Here is a 23232-nt window from a genome sequence, read left to right on the forward strand (position 1 = left end):
TGTTCAGACATTTGTAGCTGAAAAAGTAGGCATGGAATGGAAGATGAGGTCGATAAAGCTGGCCTCCGACTACAAGGTAACTGAAATTGTAAAAAGCTACAGCAGAAACCACCTACAGAGAAACTCCACTTGAACGAACTTGAAGGGAACTCAAGAAAAAGTTTGTTAAAGTTCGCTGAACTGACACAGCTATGTTGTAGCTTGTTATCACAAGCAGAAGGAAACATCAGTCGTTCAATTAAAATTTCAGCCCATTTATTTGTCATGCTGTTCATTTGCATGTGAACTAATGCTTATTGACGATCTCGTGACAAATGCAGTAATATTCTGCTGCACTTTTACTGCAATGGTCACGAATCGCAGGACAACGACTAGGTGGGCGATTTGGTTTGGGTTTATAATATGCTGCCATACTATAAGTCCCAAATTGAGTTACTGTGTCCAACCTCTTATGAACCTTCTCAGGCACTACACAATGCTGGGAAGAAAATGGCATCAGTTTCTCCAAGCGCATCAGTGATTCAATGCAAAACAGCCAGTTTTTCGTCCAGACACATGCGCCTTCATTTGGCACTCATGACAACCAGCACGTGGTAATAGGACTAAGGCTGCAGATGCCACTGAGGCAATGGCTCTGGCTGACTTCGAAAATATGCACAGGCAATAATTCATGGCCAACTGGGCCAACTTTTTAACACACGATAATAAAGCGCCATTGCCAACATAAAGTCGTGGCCTCCATGATTAGCTCCGGTGGCCACCTTTCGTGGAGCTGAATGCGGAGGCCACAGTAAAACAGTGCTATAAAAAGTGCGGTTGTACTTTTTGAAGTGATCAATATAACCTGGGAGGCATGGGATGGTGTCACAGAATATGTTCATAGAACTGAAATGCACTGAGCACTGAATTTTATTGAACTGAAGAGAATTAGCAATGGGTTCAATGGCCTTTACGTGGGGGTTTAAAAAAAAAGTTTTGTACAACTGAATAGTTCTCACAGTAACCAGAAAGCCTTCTTTTTATTAACTTGTTTCTACCTCGCTCTCTCAATTAACTGATGTTCGTTCAAGTGATACTTTACTGTATCAATGTTTGTCACAGCCAGTGCGCATAGCACTGTCATTGAAGTGTTCTTTAAAGTAGTTATTTGCACCTACATTGGATTGAACGCAACTGCACAACACTTCCATCAGCATTGTGAAAACATGCTAAATGTCTCAAGTTGCTGGCTTGCACAAAAAAAAATATTCTTCAGGAAACAGCACTGTGAAAAATGTGGCAAGTGACTCAATCTGCTTGCTTGCCTGCAGGACATTCGTTTCGATCTGATGACATGTACCAGTGGCGTAGGATTTAGAGCATTGAGCTTCGATATTTAAGGCCCTAAGAGCAAGACAGAACAGTTCTGACATTGTCATTTAGGTTTACCCTGCATGGCTATGCATTGCGCTGACACAACTTGTCTGCACCTGTGTGTACACCCTTGCAATTTTTTAACAGTATCAAAGGAGCGCTGAGCGCATGATATGGTAGCATCTAATATTCTATAAAAGTAACGAGATCTGCCAACGATGCGCAAGCTCACAAAGCACATTGAACTGCAAGCGCTGTCTGCTGCGCTGATACCTATAAAGAGAGACTTCAGTGGGCGTGTCTCGACGCTCACGCTTTCCAGGTGGATGTGTATGGCCTTCAGAAATAAAAGAAAGCAAAGGGGATGATAATGCAGCAGAAAGCACCAGTATCGAATGCGTCTAGCAGAATGGCACAGGCAAGGACACTTGCACTTGGCTGCGCATAGCACACATGCGTATACTCGAGACCATTTCTCCGATGTGCTCCTTTGTATGGCGTTTGCAGTTTAATGAGCTTTGTGCGCTTGCGCATTGTCAGCAGGTCTCATTACCTTTCGAGAATATTAGATACTACCATATCCCTCGCTCAGTGCTCCCGCAATACTGATAAAAAACTGCAGTAGTGTACCTCACAGTTATATGCATTTAAAGGGACACTAAAGGCAAACAACAATTTATGTCATAGTGAAAGGTCAATGTGTGAGAACGTCTAAAACGTCAGTGGTATCAACAGCAGTGTTCTAGTAACTGAGAAATTAGGTCAATGTAGGACACGATGTGCGCCACGAGTGGGACATTTTGGAAATGATCCCGATGACTTCAAAGAGTCCGGAGTACAATTAACAACTTATAATCAAACTAGTTGCAATAAAAAAAAAGAACCTTCCGTGCATCACAACACGTAATAAAATGCTGCTTGTTCGTTTCTGTTTGATTCATGGAAAAAAGAACCTCTTGGCACTACCATGGGGAACGGCGCAAGTGGTTATTAAATATTAAGGCTGCTGCAGTTCACTGTTTTCCTGCTTGAGTGAACTACGGCGTATTGAGTTTTCTCAGTATTTATGGCTAGCCTGTTTTTTGTAAACCACTTATTTATTATTGCCATTTCTTTCGATATAACGTCTTGCAGTGAACAAAGTGAGTTACCTGAGTAAAGTAACGCTGTGTCATGAGCATACATTAAGACTTTTGTGAACTTAAAGGGACACTAAAGGCAAATAACAATTTATGTCAGAGTGAAAGCTCAATGTATGACAACTTCTAAAACGGCAATATTATCAACAGCAGTGCCCTACTTACCGAGAAATTAAGCTAAATGTATCACATGATGAGCGCCACGAGTGGGACATTTTCGAAGTGATCCCGATGACGTATGAGAGTCCGCCTACAATAAATCACTAGTAACTAATCAAACTAGCAGCAATAAAAAAAAGAACCTTCCGTGCATCAAAAGACGTAATAAAATGCTGTTTGTTCGTTTCCGTTTGATTCATGGAAAAAAGAACCTCTGTGGCGTTGCCATGGGGAACGGCGCGCGTGGTTCAAAGGTTCCGTTTTCGCCGAACTGCGCTTCACCCGGCGCCCTGCTTCGCTCACGCGGCCGCGTCTCAGTGGTAGTTTCGGGATCACGTACTGCCGCGTGTTTTGCGCGCTTGTGAAAGTCGCTCTGACAGGAAGTTCGACAAAATGCCGCATGCAACGACGCCGGCACTACGAGCCCTCAGCAGCATACCGCGTTCATCGGGGCTCAAGTCGCTGAATTGGAGCCCAGCGTCGTGAGCCAATGTCTCGTTGTCAAGTTCTCCGTCCACATCCATTGCGGCGATTGCGGCGATTGCGGCAAGCTTCGATGACTTTGATGGCCGTTGTTGCTGCTGTGGGTCCCGCTACTTTCGCTCTGATGCTACTAGTGTCGGCGGCCGCGCAGTAAAGGCAGGCAACGTTCGGCACGGCAGCAGAGACGTATGAGAGTCGGATTTCAGGCGGGTGATTTGAAGTGCGCTAACGCAGTGCGGACCACTAAAAAGTGATTTTATTTCAAAATAAGCACGTCCTTGGCATAAAAGTAGCACTACGAGGTTTCTGGACCGCTATTTCAACAATCAACGTCGACTTAATATTTGCCTTTAGTGTCCCTTTAAGAGCTTGCGGTAGATCATTCACATATAAAGAGAAGAGAATGAGACCCAAAACCGATCCCTGTGGTACTCCGCATGTGACATCAGCAAAAGTAAAGCAATATTTGTTAATTACTACTTGCTGTCTACATACATGGAAATAGCTCTGGATGAATTGAAGTGCGTTTCAAGCAACTCCATAAGACTCTAACTTTTCAAATAGTCTAGCGTGACAGATTGTGTCGAACGCCTTTCTTACATTGAGAAATACTGACACTGCAATGTCCTGCTTGTTTAGAGCGGTGTTAATGAATTGTGAAAGTGTTGAAACGGCAGTTGCAGTAGATCTACCTGCAATGAAACCGTGCTGCTGTGGGCAGATAATGTTATTGTTTTCAAAAAATGCATTTAGTTGTAGCGCAATGAGTTTTTCGAATAGGGTATTCACTGTACTGAGAATAGTTATTGGTCTATAACTACCCGGGTGGTTCGGGTCACCAGATTTGTACACTGGAATGACCTTACCAACTTTCAATACGTCTGGGTAACAGTTCTTGCTTACTGCGTGATTGAACATGTGGCAAAGGGGCCTGCACAAGATATTGATACTGTTTTTCAGGATCTTAACCTGAATACAATTGGGTCCAGATGCCTTATTTGCAGATAACTTTCCTACGTTTGATTGTACTTCATCAAGTGTTATTTCACGAAAATGAAAGTCACATTCAATCGATCTTTCAAGCGTGGTTGTGGAAAAAATTAGGGCAGACTGTTTGTATATGTTCATACCGATTCTTGAGAAATAATCATTAAAGTCTTGGTAAAAAACAGGTCACTGACCAATGTCAAAAAAACAAAATGACGTTTCGGGGTCTGTACTACCAACTGCTGTGCACCAATGGTTCTGCTCCAGCGATCTATGGCCTACCGAAGATTCACAAAAGTGGGACGCCTCTCAGGCCCATAGTAGATTTCACAAGGTCACCCCTGTACAGCCTCTCAAGGTATCTTCATGGCATCCTGGCCCCCCTGGCAGGCAAGACTGAAACTCATCTCCGGAACACTAATGACTTCATAAAAAAGATGAAGGGTATCACTGTGGACACAGACGAAGTACTGGTTTCTTTTGACGTCTGCTCCCTTTTCACAAGTGTTCCCGTCGACCTTGCTGTAGAAACTTCAAGACAGTTGCTCCACAAGGACACAACATTGGCAGACCGCACGCCATTCGACGTCACTGAGCTCTGCACCTTGTTACGATTCTGCCTGTCCAACAACACTTACTTCTCGTACAAGGGCGAATTCTACAGGCAAGTTTTTGGTACTGCTATGGGAGCATCCATTTCAGTCACGACCGCAAGTGTAACAATGGAAGCAATTGAAAACAAGGCATTGGAACCATTTCAGCCGAAACCCAAGGTCTTTCTGAGATACGTTGACGACTGCTTCTGCATTATCAAGAAGAAGGACGTGGAACCTTTCCTTGACTGCCTAAATGGCATCGAGCCTTCCATCAAGTTCACAGTGGAAGAAGAGAAAGACTGTTGCCTCCCTTTCTTGGACGCACTTGTAAAGCGTGCTCCCACAGGCCTCGCCTTCACCGTGTACCGAAAGCCAACTCACTCTGGTAGATATCTTGACTACGAGTCAGTTCATCCGGTAGCCCACAAACGCTCAGCGGTTCGTTCTTTGGTTCAACGAGCCATTCGCACCTGTTCCGATGCAAGAAGCCTGCAGGAGGAGCTACAGACCATTGAAAATGACCTCATCAGGAATGGATATCCTAAACATTTTATTAAGAAGGCAACTAAGTTCATCATGCATAACCAGCAGCAAAACAGTCAAGCCATTGATAATACAGTGTCAACACACCAGCGATCAGCAATTCCGTACATTCAAGGTGTAAGCGAAGCCCTAGCTCGAATGTTTAGAAAACGTGGTGTCCAGATCGCGCATGTGCCAGCAAGCAAGCTTAAAGGGCCCGTAAACAGGCTGCGACTTTTTTTTTACACCTGCCAAACAAGCTCGCTAATCCGTGCAGTAGACCGCGGCGATCACGTTTTCCGAATATTACAGCGCTGCGCGCCGCGCAGACCCTTCATTTCGAAAAACAATTCCCGCGCTTCTTTCCTACGCCTGACCAATCCTCCTCGTACGCGCAGTGACGTCAACTCGGCGATCGCCGAGTTGACGTAGCACTGAGCTCGTCGATTGGTCTAAACCAGGCCTCAACAAACAATTGTCAAGTTAACGTCAGTTCCTGTTCCCACCCACCGCTACGAAACTGCGCCTTGTTTTTTGGCCCTGCGGTGACGCGGTTTCGGCCATAGAGTTTCCTAAAATATTGTAGGAAACTCTATGGTTTCGGCCACGCAGTTGTCGCGCGTATATTCCTCGCACCGCATAGCACCTGCACGCACTTCACCTTCGACATGAGGCGAAGCGTTGTTCAGTTGCCGGCTGCAAATCGAGCGGAGAGAGGGGAATCTCCGGTAGCTCGGACGGGTCGCGCTTGCTCGCGCGGCAAGCGGGGTTCTCCAGGCTTTTCTCTCGCGCCCCTTCGACGTCTCGGAAAGCAAGCACGCATTCCTGCTGCATTGTGAACTGTCACAAAGGTTTAAAAATAGTGAAGAGCCGAAAACTGTCCGTCAAGTTACGGAGCACGTGCGACAATATAAACAATAAACAACCAGGAGCCGCAGCAAGCGGAAGTGCATTGCGACTGATCGAGCTCGCCCATGACGTCAATTGTTGACGTCGTGTCACGTTGCCGAAGTGGGCGGAGTCACGACGACGGGCTACGCCTTTTCCTCCATGTGGCGGAGAAGGGTGGTGAGGCCGCGCGAAAATTTGAAACCAGCTGAAACGGATGTTCTAACCCCTGTAACTTCCTTATTATAGCACGTACTCGCAAAATTCTTGCGGCAGCATGTTCACATAGCAAAAGTGTGCATATTTCTTTTCATTGCAATTTTTGGACATCGGGGTTGTTTACTGGCCCTTTAAGGGTGACTTGCTAAATGTGATGGATCCTCTCCCTTGGCAACGTTTTCCTGGTGTGGCCTACAAGATCCCATGCACCGACTGCGAATTGGTGTACAGTGGCGAAAGCGGAAATTTGTGCAAGCGTTTGAAGCAGCACAAGAATGACGTCGCCAAGGGCCACACAGTGACAAATGCACTCGCACAGCATTTCGAGAAGACGGGCCACGAGATAAGCTGGGACAACGCGCGCATCATGGCCACGGAGAAGAATTGGACGACGAGGCTCAATGTTGATTCACTAATAATTCAGACAACAAGTAACACAATCAATAGATCATCTGGCACACTAAACCACTTGTACTCCCGGACTTTGCGTGATGCCCTCAACGCTACTTAAGAACCTGCTGCCCTGCCGTCACTCCATTGTGAACAAGGGATCCGTACGGACCCCGAAACGTCATTTTGTTTTTTTGACATTGGTCAGTGACCTGTTTTTTACCATGTCTTTACCTGACCAAACGGTATTCCGTCAAACTCTCGACTATGTCATTAGCAGTCTGAACAGATGCATTTTCTGGGGTAACATAGCGTTTATCTTCTAATCCTACTACATCTCTAACAATTTTCCTTATTTGCATTCCAGCACCATTTTGCCGCTTAATTAGGTTGGTGTAGTAAGTCTTCTTTGCTTTCCGAATTAACATAACTGATTTGTTTTGGAAGAACTTAAAGTGGCCTTTATAATACTTGTTGGCTTTGTTCTGTTTTAGTTTATTGTAAAAGTAATCTTTCTTTTTTATCAAAAGCACTATGCTATCATTCATCCAGGGACATATGGCGTAGTCATAGTTGTGATTAGAATTGTACCGAGATTTTTCTATAGCTTGAGTAATGCAGTCTATAATGCTTTGACATTCCGTGTGAACGTTTTCACTGTACAGGTTACCAAAGCACGTAGTGTTCAGAATTTCACACACGCATGAATAGTTTACCCTTGTACAGTATTTAGAATTTGTTTGGCGAAGAGGAGTCATACAATCCCAAGGCAAAAACAAATATGTTGGGCAATGGTCAGCTGTTGCAGTGTCATAAACACCTGCCCGCACATCAAGATCAACATTGCATAAGATATGATCAATGAGGGTCGAAGACCTGTCACATACTCGAGTAGACGATGAAATCACATTCTTAAGATGCTACTCGAAAAACGGGCCTTTTTTTGTGAAAATTGTCACTTTTGACATTTCACTTGTAAAATTATGTTTGGTCATTAAACTTTTATTTCCCCGAGTATCAAGGCTGAATTCAGATTAGAAATCGGTGAAAAATCGATTTTAATCAGGCAATGTCACTCTGGCCTCAGCCACAGCAGGTGCTGAGGCCACAGTAAGTTGATGTGGTAAAGGGGAAAGCATGAACCATACGGCCAAGCACCAAGGCACGGCACTCCGTAAACTGCCATTACCACCTCCATGTGGAGATAAGTTGAAAGATGATGCCACACAAGAGCTGCAGAATTGCTACGAAATTGCAATAACCACGCACATTAAGTGTCCAGGAAATGTATTTTGCCATGCAAGCATCCTGCTTTAATTCTAGCAGCATGGCAGGAAGTCACCAGTTCTGTTCAGAAGGAGCGACTTCCTGGTGTAAGCACGGGTGAGCCAGAGCTCTTTGGGAGTCCGTACCAGATTACATTCTAATCCTGACCAACGAACAGGCTTTGCTTGTACATCCATTATATAAGCACCTCGCAGATGAAAAGCTCTTGGTTCACTGTCTACAAGGAACGATGCATGGTGTTGTGGACTTGCTCAACAGCAAGGTCTGGTTTCTGTGTCCAAAGACAAAGCTCCCATTGTGTACAGCTGTGGAAGCTGCAACAATGGCTACCCTATTGTTCAAAAAGGAATATTCAAACTTTGAGCACATCCTTCAAAAGCTTGATATACTGCCACCTGAAGAACTTGTTACCTTGGGCCACTCACATGACCAGAGGTGAATCAAAAGAGTGTCTGTCCGCGTGCAAAACAGCTGAGGCATGGGCTCATCATTGCCACATGGTGAAGAGAGTGCACCTTTATTGCCAACTTATTAAGGGCTAGGAAGGATTAACATATGGAGATGGGCGTTTTTAAGTGCACTCGCTGTTTAAAGTGTGGATTGTTCAATGCTCTCACAAAGTTTCATGCTAATCACACTGTATATTGAAAAATACACACGTTTATAACTTTCAAGTGCATTTTTCTCAATTTCCATTCTGAGGCAATTTTGGCATGTTGTGCACAAACTTTCATGCACTTAAAATAGTTCTATCTTAACGAAATTTCGCACAGAGCTTCCTCAGTCACTCTAAAATACAGATATCTATATAACGTTACACTACACATTACATATTTTTGGTTTCATAAGTTGATATGCTGATAGGGGAGACATAAACTATACTTTTCGTACTTTCGATTTTTTTTTAAAAAGGTAGCAACTTAAGCCGACATTTTAGGTACTTTTCAGTACTGTACTGCTCATGTGCCACAAAATGAGCCATATTGGGATTCTGTGTGAAAATTTTTGATAAGCTAAAAAGTGTGCACAGAAAACCCAATATTTTGTTGTCAATGTTGCAGTAACTCTGTAACTATTGTAGTCATCAGAAAACTAATTGCAGTTTTGAAATCAGCATCACAAATTCTACTATTGCCTGAAATTTCAAAGTTCTAAGTCAAGAAATAAAAAAAAATCTTTTTCGAGTAGCATCTCCCCTTAAGATTGAAAGATTGCATAAAAAATACATAGTCATAGCAAGCATCTCTAGATAGATCGATGTTCATGTCACCACAAATAAAAATGCCAGGCCTGCGCTGAAACCGCAGCACAGTCACAGCGAAAGCTGGAAGAGCGCCATTTCTAGATCCCGTTGTAAACTCTCTTGGGGCTACTAATACAAGTACGCTAGCAAGGTACCCACTACGCCATAAATCACAATAATTGTGAAGTTGGGAAGCACCTACTTAGCCAATATTCGTCATTCTGCGGAGAAGCGAGGCACCAGCTACACGTCTGTAAGGCATTATGTGCACTTTGTTGAAGCGACGACTGATGACAAAGAATTATGGCTCAGCCCTTTGTAATGGGTTGGAAGCTTTAAACGGCCCACCAGTTATGTAATTTGCATTAGGTGACGCCCGGTCGCTATTTCCCTCTCCCGCCATGCTGTATAACATACGTTGACGTGGGAGAGGGGGGGGGGGGGGCGAAGAACTTTACTGAGACCACGAGGAAATGGATCATGCGCTTATGGGCTTCCTTGGCAACCAATACAAGTGCACTTGCGAGGAACCCACTACGCTATAAATCATTGTAATTCAACAACCTACTCGTTGCGCAATTCGCATTGTGTGGCGCCTGCTTACAGAATTCGCGTTGTGCGACGCTTGGTGCTTATTTTATTCTTCTACCACGCTATATTGCATATGTTAATGTGGTTCCTTCCCGACATGAAGCCTGTATATGGTCTTTTCGCAAAGCAGTTTCAAGCACCGGCATGGCTCAGAGGTTCAATACTGGGCTCCCACGCAGAGGGCCCAGGTTCGAACCTCGTTCCATCCTGGAATTCTTTGCTTATTTCGTTTTTTTTTTCTTATTTCGAGTGACAGTGGTTACGGTCACCGGCAGCGGTGGTGGCGGACAACTATGGCACCAAAAACGGCTGCTGAAATGATCTCATAACAGCTTTCGCTGTAATAATCGGACTGTGGATGGATACAATAGGGTCAATAACACTTTCCATCAGGGAGATAAAATCGTTAACACATGATTTCGGGGGACAGTAAACCACACCTATAACAGCGCCATTTCCAAGCCTCACAAAGAGGGTTTCAGCACTTTGACAGCTGTAGGAACAGTCAGGTAGCTATCAGAAGCTTATCTTGTCCTGTATAAAAAGTGTGACACCACCACTAGCTATACTTTGTCTTGGTTGCGATAGCATGGTATAACCAGGTATTTTTATCTTTTCACCCTTTCTAAGCCATGTTTCCGATATCACGATGTCGTAGGTATGTTGAGGTATGTAGCTTAAAAGTCTAGGTTTTTAGTAATACTGCGCAGGTTGCAGTGAATCAGTGATAAGAAACCATGCCCTTGGCGTGTTGCTTCAAAATGAGCGAAATCCGTCATTCCTTTTTTTATTTTTTTTCCCTCACGCTTACTGTACCTGAGCAAGGTCTCTGGCACATGTCACATGAACTACACGCAAATTTTTCTGTTTTGCACATGAGTATCTTCCCATCGGATACCCAAGTGAACTTCCATTAATGTTCCCGCTTTGCATTTGGTGCTTTGCTCAGAAGTACTTTGTTTGCTGAATACAAATGCTCATTAATGAAGATAGGTAGGTTCTCTTTCAAACCCACGGTCGACGTGTTTAGTCTGTGTTTTTTAGCTGCTTTCAGGACCCTCTCTCTGACTTTGCGAGATGCAAACCTAACCACAATGTTTTGTTTGGCCTTATACTTTGTCTGAACACGATGAATTACTTCTATGTCTGAATCCTGAATTTCGGATTCGACGCAGACAGCAACTTTCTTCATGGTAAAGACAAGGCTTTCACCTGGCGCGACTGGGATGCCTTTAACTTCAAGATTGTTCTTGCGACTGTGCTGCTGCAAGTCAACTAACTCTTTTTTTTTTCATTTCCATCAGGTCATTGAAAAGACGAGCGTTCTCTTTCTCAATTTTTTTGTTCTTAGTCCTGGTTTCAACAAGCTCTTTCCTTACTTCTGCGATTTCTGTCTTGAACATCTCAAAGTTTTCGTTAATGAATTCCATGCCCTTCCGGACATAGGCAATCTCTTTTTCTATGACCTTAGTTATGTCCTTCTTTAATTCAGCGTGTTGCTTGTCGAGCCTATCCGACAAGTCTGCAAGTGCACTGGCTACCTCCTTCACCGTTGAAGGCACATTGCAAGGCACATTGTAAGGCACAGTGAGCAGCCTAAGCCCATACTGTAGTATGCAACACATGGCTAATTGTTAACAGAAACGCAAAATTTTTGTATATCAGTTTCTCCCGATAAAAACACAGCCTACACGTGAGAGCTGCTTGAAAGATCCACCACACATTGATTTCCCTCCAACGAAGCTCGCAGTCAAAACAGGCCACTTATGCAATGAATCCACCACTTAGTGTACTGCATGTATGTTTTTTTATGAAACCAGACCATTAAAACACAAGTTGGCGGCTCCTCCTAGGCTGCCCCTGCCTCACAGCGTCCTAGTTTTGGCATTGTAGTGGGAGACCTATAAGGGTACTTGTGTACTTGTGTTCGTGTGGTTCAGTCTTCGTCCTGAAAGTGGTGCGCAATAAGTAACAGGGAAACCTAAAGAGCATCAACTACGAGCCACTTACTGCGGATCAGCGCAGAGCCAATCTCCTTCGTTCATGCGGAACTTTTTCGAGTGGCTTGACGACCGAGGCTTGTCACCGTATCTGTCATCGTCGCTACGCATGATGTTCACAAGCTGCCTTCAATATTCTTTGCAGAATAACTTAAAATTGGTATCCACGCTGGTGGCTACACTTAACTTGCATTTAAATGTTGCCGAAACGAGAAGACTGCTGCGACTGCTGTGAGCCTGCGGCTGCGGCAACACTTCAAAATACTAGAGAAGGGAAATCCGGGAAACTGCGCCATGACTGCGCCCTCCGCAAGTTCTGGAGTGGCGCTGACAGCGCTGGTGCAGAATAAAAGGCGCACGAGACTAAAAAGCCACCAAAACATCGCCCAATGTTAGCGGCGTAAGCACATTTCATGGTGGCTACCCTGTGCCAGCGACAAAATCCTTTTGTGTTCGAAAGCTAGGTACCTAGGGAGAGAATCTCTAGGGATTTTCGATGGTGGCGCCGTCACATCTTGGCGGAGCTTTCTGGAACTCCGCTTCGCTTCGCCGACCGGTGTCGGCTTTCCATCTGTTCCACGTGTGCGTGTATGTTCGCGCGTTCGTCTCTTGTCTCTGTACCGACGACGATGACCGCGAGTCGTGCAGTTTTCGTTTCGACAGCGTAGTCCGTGAACCGGTGTCCCGTAGCGACTTCGTCGTGACTGCCTCAGAGAACGTCTAGTACTGCCTTTGCTTGATTGACGGACGTCGAGGGCGAAACAGAGCGAAGGTGCTGCAATGCGCTGCCTTGCCACAACAAGTAAGTAGCGATCTCTGTTATTTCGAGTTCTGCTTCGCTAGTCTGAAATGTCAGCGTACCTGTTACATTTACATATCAGAGAGCGTGATCATATAGCTATGTTGCCGTTCTTACGTTGTGGATACGGAGCGTGATAAACATTTCGAACTGCGGCACAAGAGGCTCATCCACGATCGCTGCGCGAGCAGAAAAAAGTTTTCTGCGAAAGAACCGATCGTGTGTTTTCATGCACTACAGCCGCTACAGTTCGACATGATTAACTTGCACCAACTCGTCCAATGTTCGGCATTGCGTAAGTGATAACCACTACTGATATTATATCGTCATCTAGTAGTAAGGGCACTCCCTTATCGTTAATCCTAGGCAAGTTCTTAGATTCGTTGTACTGCGGTAATGAATAATCCTGTTGGCCGACTGGGGCGTTTGAAAACCTGGTACTTGTAAACAAGAAACAGCTAAAGAACGACTTATCATTTTATTCTAACAGTGCGCAGGGCGATGTTTCGTTAACTTCGCCATTACTTGTACTAGTTTTATGTACCGAAACATGTCTTACAGTATGAATCACGCTTGTCCGGAGTGCCCAAGCCGTTCATTCAGCCGCCTTGTTTTGCAAAGGTACGCAGAGAGTGACGCCGTACCGCACACGGTCATACGGCAAGATGCAAAAATTCGAATGTAACAGAGAGTTGGAAAAACGCCAATGTATTCACGAAGGTAATTTCGAATAGGATAAGAGCCAAGTAAACTTGACTTTGAAGGGACCCTGAAACTTTCTTTTAAATTTTTTGTAAGAATTTATTCTACATCATCATCAAATCATTTGCGCCATGAATTGAGCCACGCACAGCATACCAAGGCAGCTGCAAGCAATTATAGTGACACCCTCCTCGACCCTGCTTTGCCTCCTCAACTTGTCAAACAGCCAACCGTCACGCGCACTCGACAGGTCAAGCTCCATCGAGCACGCGCCGTCAGGCAACAGAGACCAAGTGTGTGGAAGATGTGCTCTGCAATGTGCCGCCACACTACCAGCTGTTCTTATTATATTCTCTTGTACGGTGACCATCTCCAAAAGCATGCGGACAAACAAAAGGTATATGGGAACGATCACCGATCAGCCTAAACTCGGGCAAAGTGTTTGTGTCTCCAGGGGCGAAGCTACAGCCGCAGACACTTGGATCCTGCGAGCGTTGGGTGGATAACAAACAAAATACGTTGATAGGCTAGTTGGCTCATAATCTTCAAAATTGCATAATGGGAAATCGAACAAGACTTAGAAGGAACACAGATGCACAGGACCTGTTCAATCTTGTGCTATCCAATTTTGAAGGTTGAGTGGATAGTGAGAGCAAGATGCCCACTGCAGCAATGAGCTGAAGCAACTCCGCTTGCCAGATGGCTTACAAGCCTTGCACGATGTGTCAGCTTTACAAGTCACCACCTGCTAGATTTGTGGCGCACAGCTCTGCTAGGGCATCAATGGTGTCAGAGAAAAAAAAAAAAATTTGCAATACACACTGTCACGCAGCTCATGTCAACACGGAGCATGTTGTAACACAGGCAGGCGATGCTCGCTGCCAAATAAAAGTTCCATGACTATTACTGTTATTATACTATACTGTTGCAAGTTACAGCTGTTGTAATGCTTATTTTACAGTTGTTCCAGGGCCAGCAGCAGTGACACATATGTTGTATTAGAGACTGCTGCGTCTAATCTCCATAAGCATTATTTTCATTCCGCATGTTTAGGTGGCAAACTTCGTTTAGCAACTTCACTGTTGTGTACCTAGCAGAGATATTCCAAGATAATCAGCTGACAGTCACACAACGAATATGAAGCTGTACACTGTCATAATCACCTTACGCACATACCACAGTGACTTGGAAACTTTCCCAAATCCTTTTTTTTAGATACAAGCAATTTATTACCAGCATGAGAAGTAAAATAGTGACTCCATTCCGTTCAGGTGGTTGAGTTTCTTGAGCAGGTGACTTGACGAGGGAGCTTCTGCCGAATTTTGTTTACTAAAGTACAGCTGCCGGCAGGGCACCCATTTCACAGCCCCCCTTGGGAACAAAAAAAACCTCACCACTATTTGAATGTTTGTTTATATCTTGCAATGTTTAAAATACCACTGGCGTAAGCATCCAGAAGCACCTAGAAAGCAGCCCAAGAATAAAGCAAGAGAGGTGAATGACGATAGCCCTCGTTGTGCGCCCTGCAAGCTTGTCCGTCATTGATGTCGACTATGCTCGTAGAACAGGTGAATTACCAGTGAGCCTGAGTAGCCACTAAATGCATCATACTGATAATGAGGTCACAAGTTGTCACCAATTCGGGCACTTGCGCTTCCTTTGAGACCATATTAAAATGCGTTTAAGACTATGTTCATCAGTAATACATGGTTGAGTTACCTATGTATGCGGGAGAATGGAACACAGAAGATTTTGGCTTTGAAGTTGTGTTGTCAGGGGGCCTTCAAAGGGACCGACAACTGGGCAGAACGTGCTATTAGATCCTGGTAAAAATGAAAAGACCGTGAAATATAGTGACAGATTCCAGCATCCTTTTCGCGTTGCGAATAGGATTTATATTTTTAAATTGTGCTTAAAAGTAACAAAAACCGCTATGTTGCGCAGCCTAGCGGAAGAGCCTTGAAGCTGGATTATGAAGTCGGTCACTTTTCTGTACGTATACGTAGTGTGATGCTGTCATGCACGCCATAATTGGTCCTCAAAGTTAGAGTATGCATATTATTATCTATCCCCGCTCAGTTCTGTGCTGCCTACGAGGTAAAAGAAGTTGCATGGTGAGAAGCGGCGCTGCCTTCGCAGCCGCCAGTGGCCCATGTCCAGCCGCGGCGCATGCGCGCAGAGTGCACGCATGAGCAGTAAAGCTTCGCGCTAAAACACAAACCGCTCTCGGATTCATTGTTTGCAGCATGTGTTGTCAAGTTTGTTTAAGAGTTCATATTCGCCGCAGATAGAAAATTCTGATTAAAAATGTTTCACGGCGTTTTCCACGTTACCATTCCATGGCTAGACAATCTGACCAGTTAGCTTTCCATTGCGCTAAAGAAGATAGGTGCCCTAAAAATTGGTTGTCAGTCCCTTTAAGTGGCACAATCAATCAATGCACAGGCATTGTTGAGAAAACAAATGTATTGCTCGTTTCAGCATTCTGCACATCACAAAAGTGGCTGGGTGTAAACATCTGCAGCCCCACCGCTGTGAGGCATCCGTTGTTCTCCAGTGAAACCCTATTACACTACTACGTATGGTCGCTGTCGCTGAACAGCCATGTGCATAAAAATTAATGTTAAAGATTTGCTAAAAACTGCGCATAACGAGCTGCTGCCCAACATCAACATGCACTATGTGCCCAAGCATGCTGCTGTTGTCAAATTTAACACAAATCACGGTTTTAATTCACGACCTTGAGAAATAGTTGGAATGCCTGTTCTGATTATGGACTGAAATGCACCTTGCACACTTGGTTCAGTGAATATGCTTGGTCAATATGAAAGTTTTGGAGTCTGAACATGCAGTCTGAATAATGTCTTTAATTAGAGACACCAGAGCAAATTTTCACATTGTACTTTTTATTGGCATTTCAGGAGCAACACGGTAGGATGACTAAAGGACGCAACACTTCTGGACGGGAATTACATGTTCAAGAATTGTTTTGAAATGTACAAGGAAGATATTGGCATTCTCCTTCCACCATCAGCTGTTCAACATCTGCGAGCTGCAAAGGTGAACACACTTTCATGTAAACAGGGCCACGTGCATGCACTGGTACAAGGTTGCTCAATTGTGCTAGATAGAACAAAACACAGTCCTAGTCTTCATGCACCAACCACAGAAATGAAGGCTGAACGTCAGCTCCACAAGTGAAAGCAGGTTTCTAGCAGCCTCATATTAACAGTCACTCTGTTTAACTCTATCATAATTGCTCATTCCTCTGCTGTATGTGTGTGTGCATTTATCTGCTAGGCAATCATCGTCTAAACAAACCATAATACTTTGGTGACTTGGCACTATCAAAAAAGAAAGAATTAGGAGAGGAACAAGTGAGGGCAGCACTCTCCTGGCTTGTCCCCCTGCTATTTCCTTTTTTTTCAACAGCGAAGTTCTTTAAAAGGGGCCCTGACACACTTTTCGGCATGGTTAGAAAACACTGCCGATCGGTAGTCGAGGCTCCTGAGAGCACGCGAGCCAAACATTATAGCGCAGCACAAGGCCTGGAATTTACCATTAATTCTGAAAGTCAGCTAGAAATCGTTCCCTCTTCTTTCTACAAATTATGCCATATACCCAAATTCACGGGCTGTCAGCTGACTTGAGCATCGTCAGCTGCATAGTTAACGTGCCACGTGCCTGCGCATGCACTCACGATGCGTTCGAAAGGAAAAAAGAAAACAAAGAAAAAGTGCACCAAGTCATGACGTGTAGATGATGTAACTTCTTTCCCCTGTGCCATCCCTCCCCTGCTTAGCTTCCAGTGCGCTCGTTGGGATGAGAGAGAAAGCAATTACAGCGTGCGACAAATCTCTAACTCCGCTCGTACGCACGGATTTAAAAATTTTTGGGGCGGTTGATTCGTGAGGCAATAAACTCCTTCAAAGAAGCCATTCGACGGTTACTTGTGAAAGAAGTTCCACCGTGAGGTGTTAGCAAAAACTCTACAGGTATGTGCCACAAAAAGTGGATATGTGCCAAGCAGGTTCTAGCATAGCATAGCTTTGCATAGTATAGTATATACGGGGTGGGAAAGGAAGTGAGGGTAAGGAGTAATGTTAGGAGGAGCGGAGACCGTAAAGCATAGCACAACAGTCTTGTATAGTATTGGAGGCGAGGAGTTATGGAGTCATCCTCTTATCGGATGCCCGCACTTGCGTTCTAGGTAGGATAATGCCGGCGCACTCCTCATAGGTTTCGCTATCGGCGCTCTGTGAAAACATCACGTGGAAGCCCTAACGGACATTTCTGTGGATACTTTCAAACGAAAGAAGTTTTTACAATCAAAATAATAATCTTGGATGAAAAGAAAGCACAGGGTTGCTTACAGGCGCTATCTGTTTACATAAATTGTACAGTGGGTGCACATTGCGAGCGGTCGCCGTGATGGGGCATCCCCAAACAATCTTCTTGCATGAAATGTGGGCAATCCCTAATGGTGAATTTAGGTGCGAGGAAACCAGCGAAACTCAAAAACAAGGACGATAGAAGAAGGCACATTCAAGCACACACCGTTTCCGGCGATGGTGTGCGCTTGAATGTGCCTTCTTCTATCGTCCTTGTTTTTGAGTTTTGCTGGTTTCCTCGCACCTAAACATGAACTAACCGGCCCAGATTTTCACGCTTCTGAATGGTGAATTCCACTGGTGGATTCAGAGTGGCCGACGAACTCTGCGCCGGAGCACTCCACTCCGGCGGAGAGCAACCGAAGGAAATCTGTCAATGGAACACGAGGGCCCCGCCAGACCAAATGGTAGGGGCCGCTAGTGCACATTTGCTTCGCAAGCGCCTAGCATTCCTTGCGTTTTGCGCCGTTTTCGCCTTCACGGGCGCGAGCGGAGAGAATGGGTGCGGTCAGACAGCACATTGCATCGCGCATGCGGTACGCCACGCTCTGCGTGCACGCGCTGGGAGCTTGCGACTTCCAGTCGAATCCGCCGCTTTTCGCGGAGTAGAGGGAGCTGCTCCAGATCTGCCAATGAAACATACAGGGAGCACTCTCAATCTGCCAATGGAATGGACTTGCTCTGAATGGAGCAGAAAAACTGCTACCGAAAGTGCTCCGAATCTGCCAATGGAATTCACCAAAAGAAATATACTCTTACAGTGGTCCGTCTGTATAAATAAATGGATCATACGAGAATGAAGCCTCAATTAAGCGATGACGCAGCCGTAGCATAAATAAGCATCTATAATTGTCAGTGTTGTAGGCATTACTGAGAAAAAGTAACTAAATACGTTACCCGTTACACTAACAAAAAAGGAACGCGTTACCGCCCTACGTTACCTCTTAAAAAGTTAACGTGTTACCATTACATTTACCGAAAAAAAGTAACGGACGTTACTTTTGCCGTTACTTCATGGTCAGAAATATTAATCACTGCATTATTGCTGCAGGAATCCCAAGTAACAATTTTATAAAGCTGATGTTTATATATTTACATAAAACTTCTAGCCCAAATGACAATTTTACGTGAAGTACAGATTTAAAGAGAATAAGTTGGACAAATGTATCGTACCTTGGCAAGAGTATAGTTACCTAAAGTCGCCTGGACAGTTAGATGTGATGGCTTCTAACTCGCGTGACACATGGTAAAGCCATTTTAAACGTGAAGCATTTCTTAGCGAACCAAAGGCACTTTGAACGTTTCTATGTATACTTATCTACCTATCTAGCTACCTACATCTGGTGTTCTAACTTAGTGTGGGCCAAAACTGGCATCGGAGGGTAAGAGAATTTGACGAACACAATAGTCTGGTCATGACATGAATAATGTTAAAATCCTTTCGCATACGTCGTCAAACCCTTTCCTCTACATACGTGTGGTACACACTCGTATACCACGGGCTGCAGTATGCGGGTATGTGCCACGGGTGACTGACAGTATATATCAACCCAGGAACGGCGAGAACAGACATTGGTAAATTAAATGCGAGTGCGTTAAGAAAAACCGATATCAGCAGCGTTGACCTAACGAATTCAAACATTAAAAATCAGGACCCCAGCAGAAAATCAAACCCAGGCATTCAACGTGGCAGTCAGGTATTCTACCACAGAGTTACGCCAGGTCTTGAAACTGATTTCGGAAAAAAAACCCAACACAGGCGTAATGTCGGTGCAAGGTCAGTTGTGGTTGCAGTGCTGGCTATCTAATTTTATAACAAGGCAATAAGCAATACTTACATACTCCTATGATTCAGGCGTCATGTCGGGATAATTTTAATGGCGGTTCCAGTGTTAGCTCTGCTTTTCAAGCAGTCTAATAAGCTTTACATTTGTATTCCTTGGCTCAAAGCCAAAAAATGCAGCACGCACAGCTACTCGCTGACTGCTTTGCATGGAACCGATTCCCACAAGGCGAGGGATATGCCGAACTTTTTTCGCAGTGTGCACAAAAGAAGATTTTATCATCAACGCTCTTCGTAAAGAAACATCACAACCTGTATAATTGCCGCGAGAATTGCGAGCGTTTATGTGAAAGTGTTCAAGATCAGCCTAATTCGTGGAAAAATTTAATAACTACAGAAACGTGTACCCACAGTTGATCGAAAGAAGCACATTCCTTTTTGAAAACAAAGTTACCGCACAGATTACTGTAAGGAGAAGTTTCCACAACTTCTTGTTGAATTTAAGTAACAGCTGCATTTCAAAGCTGTCATCGTAAAGATTGCCTCTCTTAGTGAATACGTCCGCACCTATACGTTAAATAGGCGCTCAGCAGACGAATTGGCCGGCAGCAGTTACAGTTCGGAAATAGTAACGAGTACGTTACGAAGTTACTAAGCTCACGTTTTCATATTGCTGTGCTTTCAAGTGTTGTCAAGTGCTCAGCTGAAGCGGGAGAACTCCTCATTTAGTCAAAATTGCAGCGCAGGTGCTATTCAAAAATATTGTTTTCAGCACATGTCGGTGCTCCCTAAGCAGACAATGCTACTGGTGATCATGTCTATCTGTCACATTGACAGTGGCGCCAGCTTTTCCAGTGGTGGGCCTCATGCCCAATAGTATGGAAAAGGGAAGGGAAACAGAAGTGAGTGTGAGGAGGAGGGGAGACCGGTGAGGCATAGCATATTCTTTAATAGTACACTATAGCAATGGGTGGAAAGGGAGAAGAGGGTGAGGAGGAGGGGAACGCCACCAGCTTTGTTTCCTCAGTCTTCGCGCCAATAGTACGTAGCTGCCCCCAGTTTTTTTTTTCTCTTCACTTACTGCCGCATTCAAAGACGAACTTTATACTTAACTTTTGACTTGTGTGTGTAACCGGCGCTTAAAGGGGTACTGACGCCTTTTTTTGAAGGCGAGTTTACTCCGCCATACAAATCTCCTGTATGCAGAGACGCCTCTGAGCAAGTGTGAAGCTCAGCAAAGGCTGATCAGATATTTTATGTTTATATGAAAGTAACTTTTTCCATGGCGCACCTACCGACACCGACACTAGCTTGACGTCAGGCTACAGTACTAATTCTGGTGACTTCACACGCAGCAGTCTGGCTAGTTGTGATGACGTCAGGTACCAACACTTCGAAGATGGCCACTTGTGCGTCAGCGAAACGTTCAAAATGGCCGCTTGTCCGTCATCAACGGAGCCACGGTGCTGAGCAGCCGTAGAAACGTCACTATATATTGTGCAAGCACGTGACGAGAAGCTCATACAGTGTTGTGACATCAGGGTACAGTAGGAACCGAAACTAGCTTTTAAAAACATATTGTAATTACTTTTTCAGGGTGCACTTGCGCTTAGCACTACCGTTTGTAGGCTCTTGAGGGCTTGGCCTCGCATTTGACGCAAAAAAACAACTGAAATTTTTCGTGTCAGTACCCCTTTAACACCTTTTAAGAACGAACCTTGCACTTAGTGCAGCTTTTGTTGGCACTCACTTCAGCACAGTAATTGTAAGGTGGCACTGTCCTTTTATATATTTATCGCTCTCACTTTTTTTTTACAGGCTCTCCTGTATGACAAGGAAGCAGTAGACGCATCATTCGCAATGCTCATTTTATGTGCTTCCAAGGGATGCGGCCAAAGGACGACCTGCGGATGTGCGAGTCACGTTTATGGGAGCTGCAAAAAAGAATTAAAGTGTATCCCCAGTGTTTGTTATATACTTTTATTATACTATAACAGTATATTTCTGAACAAACCATCTGAAACATGGCGGATCGGTGGCACTGCAGAAAGCCGATGGATGCTTGTCAAAGCATAGAAATACACAAAGCAGCATAAAATCTTGCCACTTGTGTGGCCGTTGCATCTTTCCCTTGCCCCAAGGAAGCACGCAGCGCAGTGAAGCAGACTTACGAGCTGCCGTCCAAGGACGCGGCACATGCTCAACATAAATTTTTCTCACTTAAAACAAAAATCACTATAATTAAACTTTCAGAATCGAATTTCCTTTGTACACCATTTGAAACAAGTGCAATTTTAATTTCACTGCATCACCAAACTGCATGTGCCTGAACATGAGTCATGCATTTCTTTAACTCACTCTCAATTCCAAATAGCGTTACAGAGGAGAGTTGTTAATACATGTACATTATACAATGTTGGCGACAAAGGCGAGGAGGTGGTTCTATTCAGATGCTGTCTTTGGCAGAATTGAATAAAAAAAAAAAAGTTCGCCTGGCAATTTGGCACTTGGACTTCGATGTGGTCTATTCGTATTTCTGTGTATATGGGTGGTGCGACACCCCATTTACACATTTTTCTATGTTTGCGCCCCTCATTCTTTGAAACTTCTCGGTCATCGACCGCCATACTTTTTTGACACACCCCTTATTCTTTGAAACTTCTCGGTCATCGACCTCCATACTTTTTTGACACACTTACTGGCAACTATCCTGGCATGTGGTGTTATTGTATTGTGTTGATATACATTGTAGAATTTTTTAAAAATTCTCAGAATGGACGCAGAATGGCCTTTTTGCTTCACCACAAAGCATATCGCGAGACAGAATAGCGGACGCAATGGGAGGAAATAAGAAATCACCATTCCTTTTCTAGCAACCACTATGGCAACGTTCAAATCCCTCCCAAGGACACAGAAAAAAATTTTCTTACAATGACAGTTTCATGAAGGAAGCCGAATATTGCACAAAAAAGCTTGGCCACGATTTTTAGAACAGAATCTTGAGAAGTACGAGTGCAATGACGCGGACGTTTGGCATAGAAGGACCCTATCAAAGAGACGCGCCACGGTGGTGTGAATATGGTGCTCGACTGCTGATCCGAAGGGCGCGGGAACGAATCCCGGCCACGGCGGCCGCATTTAACTTATAAAGGATGAGCGATAGACGTTAATGATACCCTGAGACGAGAGACGATTCTGTACAAATGCTGTGTGGCCAGGTTCATGTGACTACAGGTTGTCTAAATCGTCTTGCTATACTTTAAATATTGCAATCTATGCACACTGCTCTGAAGCCCATATTTCTGTCCACCTTTTCTTGGAGAGCAATTTCATTCGTACAATCTCACTTCTTTCCATGTGGTGTCTATTTGTGACCATGCGGAAGAACAAATGCGATATCGTTTTAAAAATCCGGACAGAAAGTTCTCCTAGTTCGTTGGAATCGATCGAGAACTGAGGGCATGTTTCGAACGAGAACAGAAAACACGATGCGTCGTCTATTCTCTAAAGTCCGTGTATGCGCAGCTCACGCTCTTCCACATTAAACACGCAGGCCTTGGTCGCTATAGTTAACGCGATATTAAAGCAGAAAAGCGTCATTCCCAAATGCAAGGGCAGCGGTAGCCGTAGAAGCACTACATATTGCCACGTGCGTTCCTTATTATCACTTTTGTTGTATTCCGTTTTCGCCCACAAAGAC

At 44.5% G+C, this 23232-nt stretch overlaps 1 protein-coding gene and 1 long non-coding RNA gene across 4 annotated transcripts in view; one reads left to right on the forward strand and one right to left on the reverse strand.

Moving 5' to 3' along the window:
• LOC119404585 (zinc finger Ran-binding domain-containing protein 2) overlaps positions 1–12130 on the reverse strand; it is a 136376-nt gene extending 124246 nt beyond the window's left edge. For 2 of the 3 annotated variants that reach the window (XM_037671135.2, XM_037671134.2), the window contains exon 1: positions 11868–12130. In XM_037671135.2, the coding sequence (XP_037527063.1) occupies positions 11868–11968 (101 nt within the window). In that variant the 5' untranslated portion in view covers positions 11969–12130. The remainder of the gene's footprint in view (positions 1–11867) is intronic. The other variant, XM_037671137.2, reaches the window with a different exon arrangement.
• Positions 12131–15778: 3648 nt separating this feature from the next.
• Positions 15779–21505, forward strand: LOC119404588 (uncharacterized). The gene is made up of 2 exons (XR_005186321.2): positions 15779–16418; positions 21351–21505. It is a non-coding gene; the product is annotated as an uncharacterized LOC119404588 (long non-coding RNA).
• The last annotated feature ends 1727 nt before the right edge of the window (positions 21506–23232 follow it).

Source organism: Rhipicephalus sanguineus, chromosome 9 (genome assembly GCF_013339695.2).
Source record: "Rhipicephalus sanguineus isolate Rsan-2018 chromosome 9, BIME_Rsan_1.4, whole genome shotgun sequence".
Taxonomy (NCBI): domain Eukaryota; kingdom Metazoa; phylum Arthropoda; class Arachnida; order Ixodida; family Ixodidae; genus Rhipicephalus; species Rhipicephalus sanguineus.